This window comes from Mya arenaria, chromosome 10, assembly GCF_026914265.1.
Source record: "Mya arenaria isolate MELC-2E11 chromosome 10, ASM2691426v1".
Lineage (NCBI taxonomy): Eukaryota > Metazoa > Mollusca > Bivalvia > Myida > Myidae > Mya > Mya arenaria.
The window spans coordinates 25,500,595-25,515,396 of NC_069131.1; the positions used below are offsets into that span (position 1 = coordinate 25,500,595).

At 32.3% G+C, this 14,802-nt stretch overlaps 1 protein-coding gene across 1 annotated transcript; it reads left to right on the plus strand.

The window, feature by feature from the left end:
• Positions 1 to 5,215: 5,215 nt before the first annotated feature.
• On the plus strand, positions 5,216 to 8,783 carry LOC128206721 (keratin-associated protein 21-1-like). The gene is made up of 3 exons (XM_052909365.1): positions 5,216 to 5,340; positions 6,852 to 7,482; positions 7,627 to 8,783. The coding sequence occupies exon 2, from the start codon at positions 6,858 to 6,860 to the stop codon at positions 7,434 to 7,436; it is 579 nt and encodes a 192-aa protein (XP_052765325.1). The 5' UTR covers positions 5,216 to 5,340; positions 6,852 to 6,857; the 3' UTR covers positions 7,437 to 7,482; positions 7,627 to 8,783.
• The last annotated feature ends 6,019 nt before the right edge of the window (positions 8,784 to 14,802 follow it).

Here is a 14,802-nt window from a genome sequence, read left to right on the forward strand (position 1 = left end):
CTCTGTTCTGTTAATTTTTTGCCATATTTAGCATTTAAAACCAGATACTCTCAGTTTCTCTCAAATGCGCACATAGACTAAAACAGAAATACGCACATAAACAAAAGCAAAAATGCGCACATAAACTAACGCAGAAATGCGCTCATAAACTAAAGCAGAAATACGCACATAAACTTAAGCAAAAATGCGCACATAAACTAAAGCAGAAATGCGCACATAAACTAAAGCATAAATGCGCAATAAACTGAAGCAGAAATGCGCAATAAACTGAAACAGAAATGAGGTCTTCTCAAAGAAAACCATTTAATATATCAATAATGAAACACAATTGTTTTCTGTCCAAATTTGACATCCGTGGTAAATACAGATCTAATAGAGTCCATCCATCAAACTTCAAAGAAACAGGCTTTAAATGGAAATTTACAGCTGACATTCATTACACCTTTATGATGGATCAACAGTTACAGTTCAGTGGAGCTAAGTGCCCTTCAATCTTAAACATAATTGCAGCTAGTTAAGTACCATATTAATATCTGGACCAAATCTCATTAAAAGCTTTGTAATATAAAGGATGTTAAACTACAAGAAAATTGAAGGTCCAGCACAAAAAAAGTGTGTTAAAGCAATCTTCTTGATTCACATAATCAATGAATATCTGTGTACTGCAAGAAACAGTTGATGAAATAAAATTATGACTAGGATACTTTATGTGGACAGAAAGGTTACAAAAAAGCACATCCAGACTTTGACAGGAAATCGTTCTCATCCAGTGTATCTACTGTTTGTAACGCAAGATAGGACGCAGGATTCCATACGTTGGTTGCGTTCCTGAGACACTTTCGACGGGACTTAGCCTTTGGATGACGGCCGCCCTTACATTTTATTAACATTGGTGTCTGTAAAGCCTTAACTCATACCATTCCTGGTTTTCACATTTATTATGGTTCCACATGCGTGTGTTATAACCTATTATTGTACAAATTGACTTGAGAAACTGAGTTAGGAAACAAAACCGAAGGTCACAAAGGGAGTCTTTGCACACTTATTCTTATTGGAGAATAACAAAACATACAACCAATGGTAAGTATCTTGCTAGTTACCTTGCTTATGAATATGGCCGTTATTTACAGAAATTCGGATTCGTGGAAACAGAGACATTCTTATTCAAACAAGCACTAATTAGAAATTAATGAAGAGTGCTTTGACGACCTAAAATTGTTAAGAGTCCTGGGGCGGTATTCAATAAGCATCTTAGTATCAATGTTCAACTTAGTGAAAAATGGCCTTTTTTCTAATTTGAATTTTAAGGAAACGAACAATGTTTGTTCACAAAAATATGAAAAAAAAACAACAAGAAAATGGTCTAAACGATATATGCATATGAATAAATCTGATGAAAAGAAGCGGGTATTTAAAATAATGGCTGTCAAAATTTACAAAATTCTAACTAAGATGCTTATTGAATACGGCCCCAGGTAGGATTTCCCCTTTGTGGAGTGTAGAAACCAGGAAGTAATATGTCCTTTAGGTCCTCTTTACATACATTCGTTTTGTATGTAAGTGCGTGTGTGAGTGTTTGTGTGTGAGAGAGTGGATTAAATTGAGTTTAATTCAGAAACATATATCAGAAATTGCACTAGAAATGACATTTTATATATAAACAATATATATATACATACAATTGTTAATCATTTCCCTAAATACGACATGAAACAAAATTCTATACAAATACTAAAACAATACCTTTTTGGCGAATATTTATGTTCATATGAATGCAAAAAAATGCAGGTTGAAAAATGCTTTTTGAAAGCATCTCAATACCCTTCCATTATATAGCAAAAACTGTCAACAAAAATGATATTTTTCTTCTAAAATTTTTCAAACAACCTTAGTTAAACATTAACAATACTTATCAAAATGTTAATCTCTAATCATCTGCCGGAAGAATATTGTTGTCTATTGTTTCTATAATATGCTCGTTATCATTATGTTTATAAAATCAAATTATGTCTTAACAGACAGACAGACAGACAGACAATTTATTTTGACTTGTACAATGTACATCGTCAACAACACATAATGATATAACATATAATGTCAACGTGTATGCAAAGTAACAGATAATGGAAACAAATTAGTATATATATACAAATATATATGTACAAAAGTATTCAATACTTCTAAGTAATTAAATTAAATAAACTAATATATATATATATATATATATATATATATATATATATATATATATATATATATATATCAGAGGATGAACATTTAATAGAATTATGTTCTAACATTAATCAAAGCGAATCTTTCTTTGAGAGCATTTTTAACAAACAGACATAAGTTAATCAGTTCAGCTCTATTGTTAGATTTCAACAGCTGCATATATTTAAATACAGAAGGTCTTATAAAGTAACAATTGTTGATATATTTCTTTCTTAAATTGCTAAAGGATTTACAAACACAAATAAAATGATATTCATCTTCGATGTCATTAGCGTTACAACACAAACAATATCTTTGGTTGCGTACAACGTTATTTCTATTGTATCTACCAGTTTGAATATGGAGTGGGTGCACGGACAGCCGTAGTCTACAAAAGAAAAAACGTAAGCTCTTTGGTAAAATATCTAAATAAGGTTCATATTCCAGACAGGTTTTAAAATGTCTATACACATCTAACACCGTGATATTTTCTATAGTACTATACCAATCTTGTTTAAAAGTATCTATAATTCTACATTTGATTTTTTTATGAATGATTTAACATCAATATTGTAAATATCACCAAACACATAACTTAAACCATAATCATTTAATATCTTTTTAACATTATACACCCAATTACGGCAACCTTTATCACTATCACTCTTAGCCTGTTTGTATACATATTGTATGATTATATTGTCACTGTTAGCAACCTTAAACCAATAAGACAATATACGCACATATCTATGAATATATAATGGATATCTACCCAACTCTCCGTAAACAGTGGCATTGCAAGTGTTTGTTTTAACGTTCAGTAATCTTTTACAAAATTTCAAATGAATTCTTTCTAATTCCTTTGATTTAGTATACCCCCAAACCTCTGCCGAATAATTTAAAATAGAACCAACAAATGCGTCAAAGAACTGACACATAATTTTGGGTTTTAAGTCATAATCTTGACATTTACAAAATAATACGTTCATTGCCTTAAGTGCTTTGCCATTTAAATGTTCTTGGTTCAGGTTAAAATTTCCAGTATAATTAAAAACAACACCCAAATAATTAAAATCATCAACAACTTGTATATCATGGCCATTGTAAGTCCATCTTTCATTGGGAAATAATCCGCCTCTTTTACGAAACACCATGATTTTCGTCTTATCAATATTCACCTTTAATCCCCAGGTATTACAGTAATTTGACAAATTGTCCAAATGGGTTTGAATTTCTTCTGGATATTTTCCTACAATGGCCATATCATCAGCAAATAATAGCATAATTATGACAATATCATCTATTTGTAATCCTGAATTAATATCATTTTGTAAATACAATTCAATATCTTCCACAAATAAAGAAAATTACAAAGGGGACATAACTTCACCCTGACGCAACCCGACAGCATAGCTAAAGTATTCAGAATATGATGACAACGATTTTACACAAGATTTAACCTTCATATACATATCACGCACTATTCTAAGTATTTTCCCTGTATTCCACATTTATACATTTTCAGCCATAGGGCATTTCTATAAATAGTATCAAAACATTTCATCATATCAACATATATAACATAAAACCTTTCGTTTCCAAACAAATAATTTTGAATAAGAGATAACAATATAAATACAGCATCAGTGGTAGAGCGCCCTTTTCTGAATCCGAATTGGGCATCCGAAATAATATCATGTTGTTCACAAAACTTTTCAACACGCTTATGTATAAGAGTGGTAAATTATTTCGATAAACAACTAACTAAAGTAATTCCCCTATAATTATTTACATCAGAATATGATCCTTCTTTATGTAAGGGGATTATAATCCCTTCAGTCCATTGTTCGGGAAAATAACCCGAATTTAATATATTGTTAAACAAATCACATAGATGTGATGCTAAAATGTCTATAGTTTCAATAAAATATTCATTCCACATATTATCAGTACCATAGGCTTTACAACGTTTTAATGACTTAGTAGCATTTATTATTTCTTGTACAGATATTGCCTCGTCAAGTTCTGGAAAACTATTATTTGGTGCATTCAAATCATAATTAATATTAAAATCCTCTGCGTCATGATTAAGGCTGCCAAAGGCAGAGGTACTGAGATTTGCGAAATATTCTCGAAAATTATCGAGTGGAATTTTATTTGATTTGTTTGTAGTTTTAGACTTAAAATATTTCCAAAATTCTCTAGGCTTACTCTTTCTCAAATTTTCAATATCTCCCATTCTCTTTCTATAATCAATATTCTTTCTCTTACGAGCTATATTCTTGTACTGTTTTTTCGCATTGCATAATAACAATCTATTTGCATCTGACCTATCAGTATTAAAAATTCTAAGAGCATCTAAATACAAATCACGTGCTACAGTACAATCATGATCGAACCAATTCTTATTGTTAACATATATCTTAATATTGTATCAAAACAAATTTATATTGATTACATTAAATCAGTTCTCCACCTCTTTACAAATAATTATGGAAAACATATCGACAGGTCGGCTTATCGGCTTCTAAATGACGTTTTAGTGAAAGCGGGTTTAAAGTAAAAACTTGTAAGTGGCTTGGTATATAAAAATACAAAACACTGTCATTAAACGTCCAAAGAAGTAAAACATACCATTTTGAAGCACATGTTAGCAAAGTTAGTCATATAAAATAATAAGTTAGCATTCAAATGTATTCTGATCCCCGATCGATGACTAAAGAGTTTAACATACATGTATCTGAACCCAAAGTGATTAACTCTCTGTTTTGTTCAACTTCCCGAAGCGAAAATGGACGTCTAATTCCTATAAACATAAACATTCATATTATTAGATATAAAATAGCGGTGACCGATTTTCCTTATATCAGAAAACTAACTAATTGTGAACTAAGAAAAGTAATTGGGCACGAACTAGCGTTCTAAATGATGGAATGATTATGAAACATCTACTTTTATTGGATAAATTAATCATTGAACGTCATTCAGCGTGGAATAGAGACGGAACGGTTCTTAATGATGACAGAGTTCAGAATTATGTTTAAAAATTAGTATAAATAAGAAACATAATACAAGACCATCACTTTCTTTTTCATCTTTTTAGTTATACGGATACTTTAACAGTTACAGGTAAATTTACACAGTGTGTAATGGATTTGAATATATTTGTGGTTTAGAACAGTCGTATTTATATTTAAGCATCCTTAATATGCTTTAATTTAAATTGAAAGCGAATTTATTTATCTGGGTGGATGTTTTTTATTCCTCTTCCTTTAGAAAGCAAATCATCCGTTTTCTTGGAACTCTGTCAACAGTCATGCAATGATAGTTTGAAAAGAGCTGAAATCAATGCGATTGACATTATTTTCAGTTTAAATATGATGTATTTTACAACGACTGTGAAGAAGGTTATGTTAATTTATACTAATTTGTTAGCACGATGTTGCGAGAGATTGTGGTCTTGTAATAACCAATCTCACATGCGCCTAGGCTGTGAATCGAACACGGGTCGCCTTGGTGAGAAGCGAGTGCGCTTACCGGACAACCGGACATTGTTTTGGTGTTGTATCAAACAAGTCGTCTGATAATCGCAGCTCGCTCAATGTGGATTCGTGCATTATAAGTAGTTCCGGAATAAAATTGGGTTTTTGTATTTGTGAAATTTGTGGGTAAAGCATATTTTAGAAAATAAATTTATCTTCACAAAATGATGTGATTACAGTTATATTGAACCAGCCGAAGTAAAGATTTTTTTAACTAATTATCCAGCACGATGATTGAAAATCATATTTCTTCCTCGATGTTCGGCGTTTTAAATCAAATAAAAAAGGCAGGAATTTTGAATAAAATATTTGATTGTTTGTGTGGTGATTAAGAATGTTTATCAAAAGATCAGTGACAAATGAAAATAATAAAATAGAATTAAGTAAAAAATAGCCAATTATGTTATGATTAGTTATGAGTATCGACCTAGTACCAGCGTTGAGGTACATTACAAATGAGGCAAGCTTCAAATTTGTATAGGCTAGGATTCATATACAATAATATAATGAAAACTACAGGTACAAGCCCAGTTGTTGAAAATTAACAAAAATAAATAAATACGGTTAGGAGACAAATGGTAAGGTCCCACACTACATAGAACTATGGACACAAACGTATAAACACCTCATACACAAATACACACCACAAACAAACACACACACACACACACTTGCTTTACCAAATAGATAATAAATTACTAAAATCATTCACACATCTGATCTACAAATGTTTTGAACCAAATTAGATATGACTTGCACACATAATCATGACACGAAAAGTGGAAATGGATATTACACACAAACATCGCACCCCAGGCTGTTTAAAGAAGGGAAGTTCAAAGGTTTAATTATTCGTTTATTGAAACATTTAATAATTTCACACAATCAAGTCTCATGAAAGCCACAGATCTAGCTTGCAACGCAAGTTTGTTTTCTTTTCAGATCAATTGCTAAACTGACATTGAATTGATATGAATGGTTGTCGGCAATGAAGTTAACATTATGTAAGGAGGTCATGTTATAATTAGTGACACTGTCCTTATACGTGTAATATGTGCCTTATTTTTAAAGGAAATAAAAGTTTCGAATCAATTTCAGAACAAAATGAGTACCTTGTGTCTTCTTCTCCTTGCGGTTGTCGTCTTTGTAGCCGTGAATGGACAGGGATATTCATCCCATAGCGGGTATCGCCACGGCGGCGGACACATGTCCGGTGGCTACAGAAGGTACGGGGGCGGACATGGATACGGCAGTGGATATGGTAGCGGATATGGTAGCAGGTACGGAAGTGGATACGGAAGCGGATATGGAAGCAGTTACAGAGGTGGTCATCGATACGGTAGCGGATACGGTAGCGGATATGGAAGCGGATACGGAAGCGGATACGGAGGTTTAGGTCGATACGGTAGCGGATACCGTAGTGGATATGGAAGCGGATACGGTAGCGGATATGGAAGCGGATACGGTAGCGGATACGGTGGCAGATACAGTGGCGGATACGGTAGCGGATATGGTAGAGGATACGGTAGCGGATATGGTAGCGGATATGGTACCGGATATGGAAGCGGGTACGGAAGTGGACATCGATACGGTAGTGGCGGATACAGTGGCGGATACGGCAGCGGATATGGTAGTGGATACAGTGGATACGGATCTGGCCATCGTTTTGGCGGTCGTTATTAATCCTCTACTGGCCGTTTAGTTGTAGCTCAGGGGTATACACTCAACGGTATTGATTTATATTGTTTTAAAATGTTAACAATGATGATGGAATCCTTATAATTTCAATTCACTATAAAACAACTTAAATTCCGTAGATACAGAAACTCAAGATAACGAATGTATTTTACATGATGCCTATTTTTCTTTTCAGATTATATCATCGTGACGGTTGCTTTCTATGAAAGTTGTGCTGGATAAAGTTTCTTTGTTCTGTTTTGTTTTATAATACTAAATTAAACCTAAAACAGATAATGGGTGTAAAATGTAATCCTATTCCCTAAGGATGTTCGTAGCTACTGGATACAATTTGCCAATGAATGATTTGTTCTTAAACCAATGACGCAGCTCGAATGTGTTAATATTTGGATGTTTTAACCTATGCCATGCCTTAATCATCTTCATTTGCATATTTTCTTTCCAATAACATAGTTCAAATAATTAATACTTGCAACCAAACACCTTTTAAGTATTTTTTAATCTTTGATGCGAAGAAAACAAACTAATAGCATTAACTCTGATATATATATATGTTTAACATAAACGCGGTATTCCATGGCTCCATTATACTTTCGTACAAAACTCTTTTAAAGGACACATTGCATCATATGAGTTTATCACGCATCAAACAATTTTGACTGATTGAACCTTTTTTTTAAATAGCTTAATGATTGGTGAAAAGCTGAAAGTACTTGTAGGAAATTAAAAAAATCATCGATTTTCCGCATTATTGTTCAACTTTACAGCTGAATTAATTACTATAAGTTACTTTACTTTTCGTGCATACTGAATAATATTTTGTTTTCAACTGATTAATATGCGACAAGGCATAATTTTTTTGGCTTACATTTCCATTTTTTTTAATGCTTTGGTATTCCATGCAGGAACTCAAAACTTTTATGAGTTCTTGCATTGAATGTTTAAGCATTAGATAAAACTATTGTAAGAATCAGTTTCTAGATAGTAAGTTTCTAGCATTATCATATGTTCACTGTTTTGAGGGAGGTTTCTTTCAATGATCAATATTACTACGCCGGTAATTTAGCGAGGGGAGCTTATGATTAAAATGAGAAACACTTTTCTGGACAAAAAAACAACACTAGACAATGTTAATTTCGACGAACTTGTCGCTACAGCCAATTATATTATATTTGTCGCATACAAATTGGTCGCAACCAAAATACCATTCGGTATGAACAATATTAATATGAAAATCTCCAGAAACAAGCACAAGAGTCATAAGTCTAAACATAAACACTATTTTATGGCACAGCAGGGTGAACGCTTAAGACGTATAAGTACTTACTTATTCAGTGATAGAAAAAGTTGAATAAACATTTTGAAGATCAATGGTGTTATTCCTTAAGTTGGCTACAAGTACTTATCGTACTCCATCTATCATTTCGCTAGTGTTCATTAATCATAATTGTTTATCACGGGGAGGACTCATAAAGTAATGAGACTAACGTTCGTTTGTGGTGAATTAATATACGTAAATGCCATCAACTTGGTAATATATTTCTTCAAACTGTTTAAATGTTGAAGGTTTTATTTCTTGTGTTTTTTTTTATATATTTCATAGTCTCCACCATTGAAAAAATTGAATGAAAAGAAACTTAAAACCTGACATTTTCATGTATTTTATTTTCAAAACAAAATAAATAGTTCCAGTGTAGTCATAATGGTGGAGAAATCCAGTCGAATAAACAAGCATGAACATAAACAGTCGATTAAAAATAATTTGTCTGAGCTATGAAGACATGTTATCGATACACACATTATGACATACACAGTTAATAGAACTGTCAATCGGGAACCAGTTTAAACGTCCAAAAATGATTAGTATTTTCGTGGCTAGGCGGGGGATTGAACCGGAGACCTTTGGGTTGGGTTGACAGTCAAGTGTCTTACTAGAAGACGACAGATCCGCCACGATGTGTGCTTTAATGTCAACCAGGGTATTTCATTTATTAAAAGACGAATCATATAGTATGTCATGTGCTATAAGCGTGAATATAATTGTTAATGAAAATACACACTAGAAACATAAATATATATACATATAAGAGATATATAATATATACTATGTGTAAAGTCGCTGTAATAGTGCAATGGTTTTATTGAACTGAATTTTCTGTTCTGCTTATAATGTCCATTCAATTGAGTAGGATTGTGGAATGTTATTTTGATAGGAATGCAATGAAAATGTCACTGTATTGTGGCCATGTTGTTTATGCATTCTGAATCTAGATATAAGAAAATTAATTATTGCTAGTTAGATTGCTTTTGTAGTTTAATTTGATGCGGAAAGGAAACGCTTTTGTTATCGAACTGCTAATGCACAGATCCATTTGACGGAGTCACTTCGTATAAGACAGCAAGTACACACTATGAATCATATATGAAACGCCGCATGCTTTAAAACAAATTAAACGAAGTGGTGATCAATCTTACGCCCAAATTAATGTAATGCTGATTTAAAAAAAATATCAAGGTTGTGTGAAACGACAGTGAACACATCAGATTAGAGTATTTTTGAACTCCTTAGACTGAATCATTAAGCGTTTGACAACATGGTAATAGAGATAGAACGGTTGTTAATGTTGAATGAATGAATGTTCACTAATACGTTCACACTTGTACAAACGAGTAAAATAAATGCTTTGTTATTTAATATTCAGGATATATAATGTTAGTAAACCAGATGAAGATAATTTCATTTAGCGTTTATAACTAATAAACATTGTTATATGTACCATCGGATTAAAAACAATCGTGAAAACAAACAAAAAATATATACTCTACTCTTATAATACTGAGTGTGTGCTTCATATGCACGTATATGTAAACAAAACAAAACTTCGGGAGAGGCAAGCTAGCTCATCAGGACTTCAGAAGAGGCACACTCGCTCCATCAGACTTTGGGAGAGGCAAGCTTGCTCATCATGACTTTAGAAGAGGCACACTCGCTCCTTCAGACTGAAGGCGAGGCAAGCTTGCTCATCATGACTTCGGGATAGGCACAATAGCTCCTTAAGTTTTCGGGAGAGGCAAAACAGCTCATCAAGACTTAGGGACAGGCACACTTGGTCAACCAGACTTCGGGAGAGGCTAAATACCTTATCAAGACTTCAATTGTAGCGCCCACGGGGTTGGGACCTAATGTTGTCAATAACGAAATGACGATATGTTTGCCTACAATTTTTGCGCTTTTTTCTAAAAAGAGCTATAAACAGCTGTCATTTAAATCATTTTAGGCATATATTCAGAAGACTAATTGATTGTTAAAAAACTAATATTTACAAAGATCAGAAACTGTAGCAATGATGACATGAATTCATTTTTTATATTGTCTCACAATGGTAATTTGCATGACCTTAGAAATTCAATAGTGGTCACTTGGAACCCTCGGATAATAGAAAATGATACAGTATCTAGTATGACTTAAGCCTTAAATGACCTGAGCTCCATTTACGTTTTTTTCCGATATCATAATATTCCTCACTACAGTACCGTTTTTGATTAAGTTGAGCGTTGGAGACCGCGAATGGTTTTCTTGATGTTTGAAACTTGGTATACATACCTAGTTTTTTATATATATATGGTATGTATGCACTGTGCTGTTTGTGGAGTTTTGTTCTGTTCTTCCATGTTTCTTGTTCGTGATTTTTTTTGTTTTTGTGTTCTATGTCTTTTGCGTGTACCAAGTGCCATTAAACAGGGTTTATGTTTAAACTTTTTGCAACTGAACTTGTTTCTGTAGTTTTTCACAAAAGTATTTGTCTTTAAGACTGTTTTTTAGCTTACCCTTCTGCCTCATATAAAAGAGACTGCTCGTTATTTTTTGATACATTTCGTTTTTATGTCTCGTAGTAAATTGCACTTTCATTGTAAGACTAAACGAAGACATACATATAAACCTTGTTTAGGCGAGTTATGTCTGATAGTTGTCTTTGAATGTCTTTATCGTATATTTTAAAACACTATTGCTTCGGCTTCAATTCCTTCTTTTACAGGTGATATTGGTATCTAGTCTTTGACTACTTTAAATATCAGTTTATATATTGTTGTTAATCACTCTTTTCTTTATTGATTTCAAGTTAATGCATGCTCTGATGAGGCTTATATTTTTTATTTAGTAAGTATGGATAATTTTTCGGACACGTTTAAGGTTATGGTTATGCTAACTTATCTAAGCCCCAAGTATAATCGGGTTTAACCAACGGATAAAATCTGTTTTAATAGTTAAATAACGATAAAATTGTTTTATCACCGTGTTGTTGTTAGTCTAGATGTCTCAAAGTACACACTTAAAATCGACGTTAACGGCCGTTTGCGATTTTATTTCTAAGCGTGGGTCCACGTCATTCCAAATTTTGTGATTTCAAAAATTAACACCGAGATGGCAGATTTGTGCATAATTAAGTTTTACATCTATTTGATAAGAGTGAGAAAAGTCTCAAAAACAAAAGCAGTGCAATTTTTTTTACAAACTCCAGCCGATCTGCAATATCGAGATGTTGAGATATTATGCAATACAATTTTTAGCACACACATGTTATCCGAAAATGGTTGTATTTTGCCGACAACTCTTTTGCTGCCGTGCTTATCAGACAAAGCCTATCGTTTCATTTTAAGGACACAATAATGAGATTCCACCTCGGGAGAAAAAAATATTGAAAATATTAACATGAGCAGAAATATATCAATTAACATGGACAATGGATACTCTTGTTTATTTTGTTATATAATTATGTCGCCGAATAACCAGCGAAGTAATATTCATCATGATATAAAATTCATCTATGATCTAATAAAACTAAGAAACGTTCATTCCATATTTTGATTAGGCCCGTTCGTATCATCTAAATATATACCAAACTTTCATAACGGAAACATACATGGCGCTTTTAGTAAGATCTGTAAAATATAATGGCGTTCTCAGTATTTGTAAATCAAGCAAAGAAATCACGCTTTAAAAGGCAATATATTAAAAGAAAAAAAACGTTAAATATTTGCAGGATGAACAAATCCAATGACATGCTTATGAGGCTTATTCGCATGCATGTATAATAATAAATATTTTTGACAACGACCACATTTCAAACATTTCTCACACAAATATGGAACTGTATGACAGAACTATGCTATGAACTATTCTATGACTCCTCTACTCTTTACAAAAGCGGTTTAAAAGCTGTGAAAATTTAAGTTTAAAAACTAGAGTAGGTCTTGTATAGCAAATGTTTTGTATTATCTTACAATAAGTGAATACCAATTTCAAACATTCAAAACAAGTTTAATCAGTTTTAAAAATATCTGATCGAGTAATTACCTCTGACGTATGCATCATAAAATGAAATAAATGGAACGTGTCTCATTTCTGTAAGAACAACAAAGCACGTTATAACGAAGTAAACAAATAAGATGTAAATTCCCCGAGGGCGCGATTTCTGTCATTTAAGAGTAATTGCATTGATTTTACAAATATTTATCTGCTATTAGCTGCTTTTATTCCCTAAACTAATTCAGCTGTTCCATTCATGTGCAGAACTATTTCGTGACTCCAATATTGCTATCAGTACCCTCTAGGCAGACGGTTTACAGTAATTGGCTTTGACATTAGTAATTCTTATATTTAGAAAGTAAATTATGAGCTATCATATATTTAAATGGTGGTCTTCTTCAGTTGTTTAATATATATATATATATATATATATATATATATATATATATATATATATATATATATATATATATATATATATATATATATATATGTATATATATATATATATTAACAGTGATGCTATATTGATGCAAACATTTTTACAGTCAATGTAGCATTCGTTACTAAACCGAGAAAAAGAACTGAGTCTACCTTGAACGAAATGATTTTATCAACAGGCGATGATATATGGAAGCAAATATTCCTATGATCAGAGAAGCAGTTTGTCTGTAATCTTGAATACGTATTGTGTTTCGTTTTTAAGACAAAACTACGTGTGAAAACAGCCATATATAAAAATATCAAGACAGTTATGTACGTAAAAAGTTTGAAATAAGTAAGTATGATTTCTCCGAAACTGTAACCATTTACATGATAATGGGAACTTGGATTTTGTTATGTGTATGGTAGTCTAATTGAAAACAACTGAAATTGTAGGAAGTTTAGTCTATTGATTTTCTTCTAATTATTTCGTTTTCGTAAGATATGTTTCTATAGCACCAACGGATTGCGTCCCTATATATCAGTTAGCCAATAACGAGGCTTTGTTCTTAAATTCCCAGGCCTGGAAAAAAATAAAACACATATCCGGCATCAAAATAGCATGTGTATAAAGTTTACTCTGTAGAAGAATGTTTTACAATGGTGTCCTATTTTTATTATGGTTTACTTTGTTCACAATATATTCAATTGTTACGACGTTTCAAATTGTGTTACGAAGTTTCACTATGTATTACTTCCGTTTTCTATGTTTTACTATATTTCGCTATAGGAGACTGTCTTTACTGTGTTTTACTGTGTTTACTATGTTTTCGTATATTTAACTTTGTGTTTCGTTGTTTGACTGTATACCACTATATTTCACTATATCTAATTATGATTAACTGTGTGTTAAAATGTTCATTGAATGTAACTATGATTTAATATGTGTTACAATATTGCTTTATATATAACTATGTTTAATTATGTCATTTTTGTTATGCCTTTAATGTTTAAGGCATATTTGTTATTGTACCTATAATGATAACATTTTCAATCAAACAATCGACCTTAAACTGCTTTCAAATTGATAACGCATTGGATGGACATAAGGTTGTGTACCTTTGCTAGGCGGTCGACTTTCAAAACAAAGTACTACCGAGGGACACGGGCGTGATTGGAACTTGATAAAGACGTTCAAAGTCATTTTAGTGCTTCACATAGATTCTCCGACGACCAATTAGCATCGGAATATATATTAAGTGAAAGAAGACCTTGTATTCATTAAACTGGACGCTTTCAAGCTTTCAATATCATTGCAAATACGTTCATTTAATTATCTAAATGTAACTTTAACAACTCTTTTCTTCCTTTGTGTGTGGTTTCATAAGACGACCACCTACTGCGACATAATCTTCTAATTAAAAGTCTTTCTTATTTTCTGAAATACACGTGCATTAGTATAATTGAATTCACGAAAAGGTCTTTCCACATCATGGCTTTCATGTTTGTATGTATTATAGTGACACGGCAAAATGTGAAATATCCAATATTTTTCCTAAATGGTTCATCGTTTTTAAGCTATATTAGCAGGCGATGCTATATAAATGCAACTATATCTAC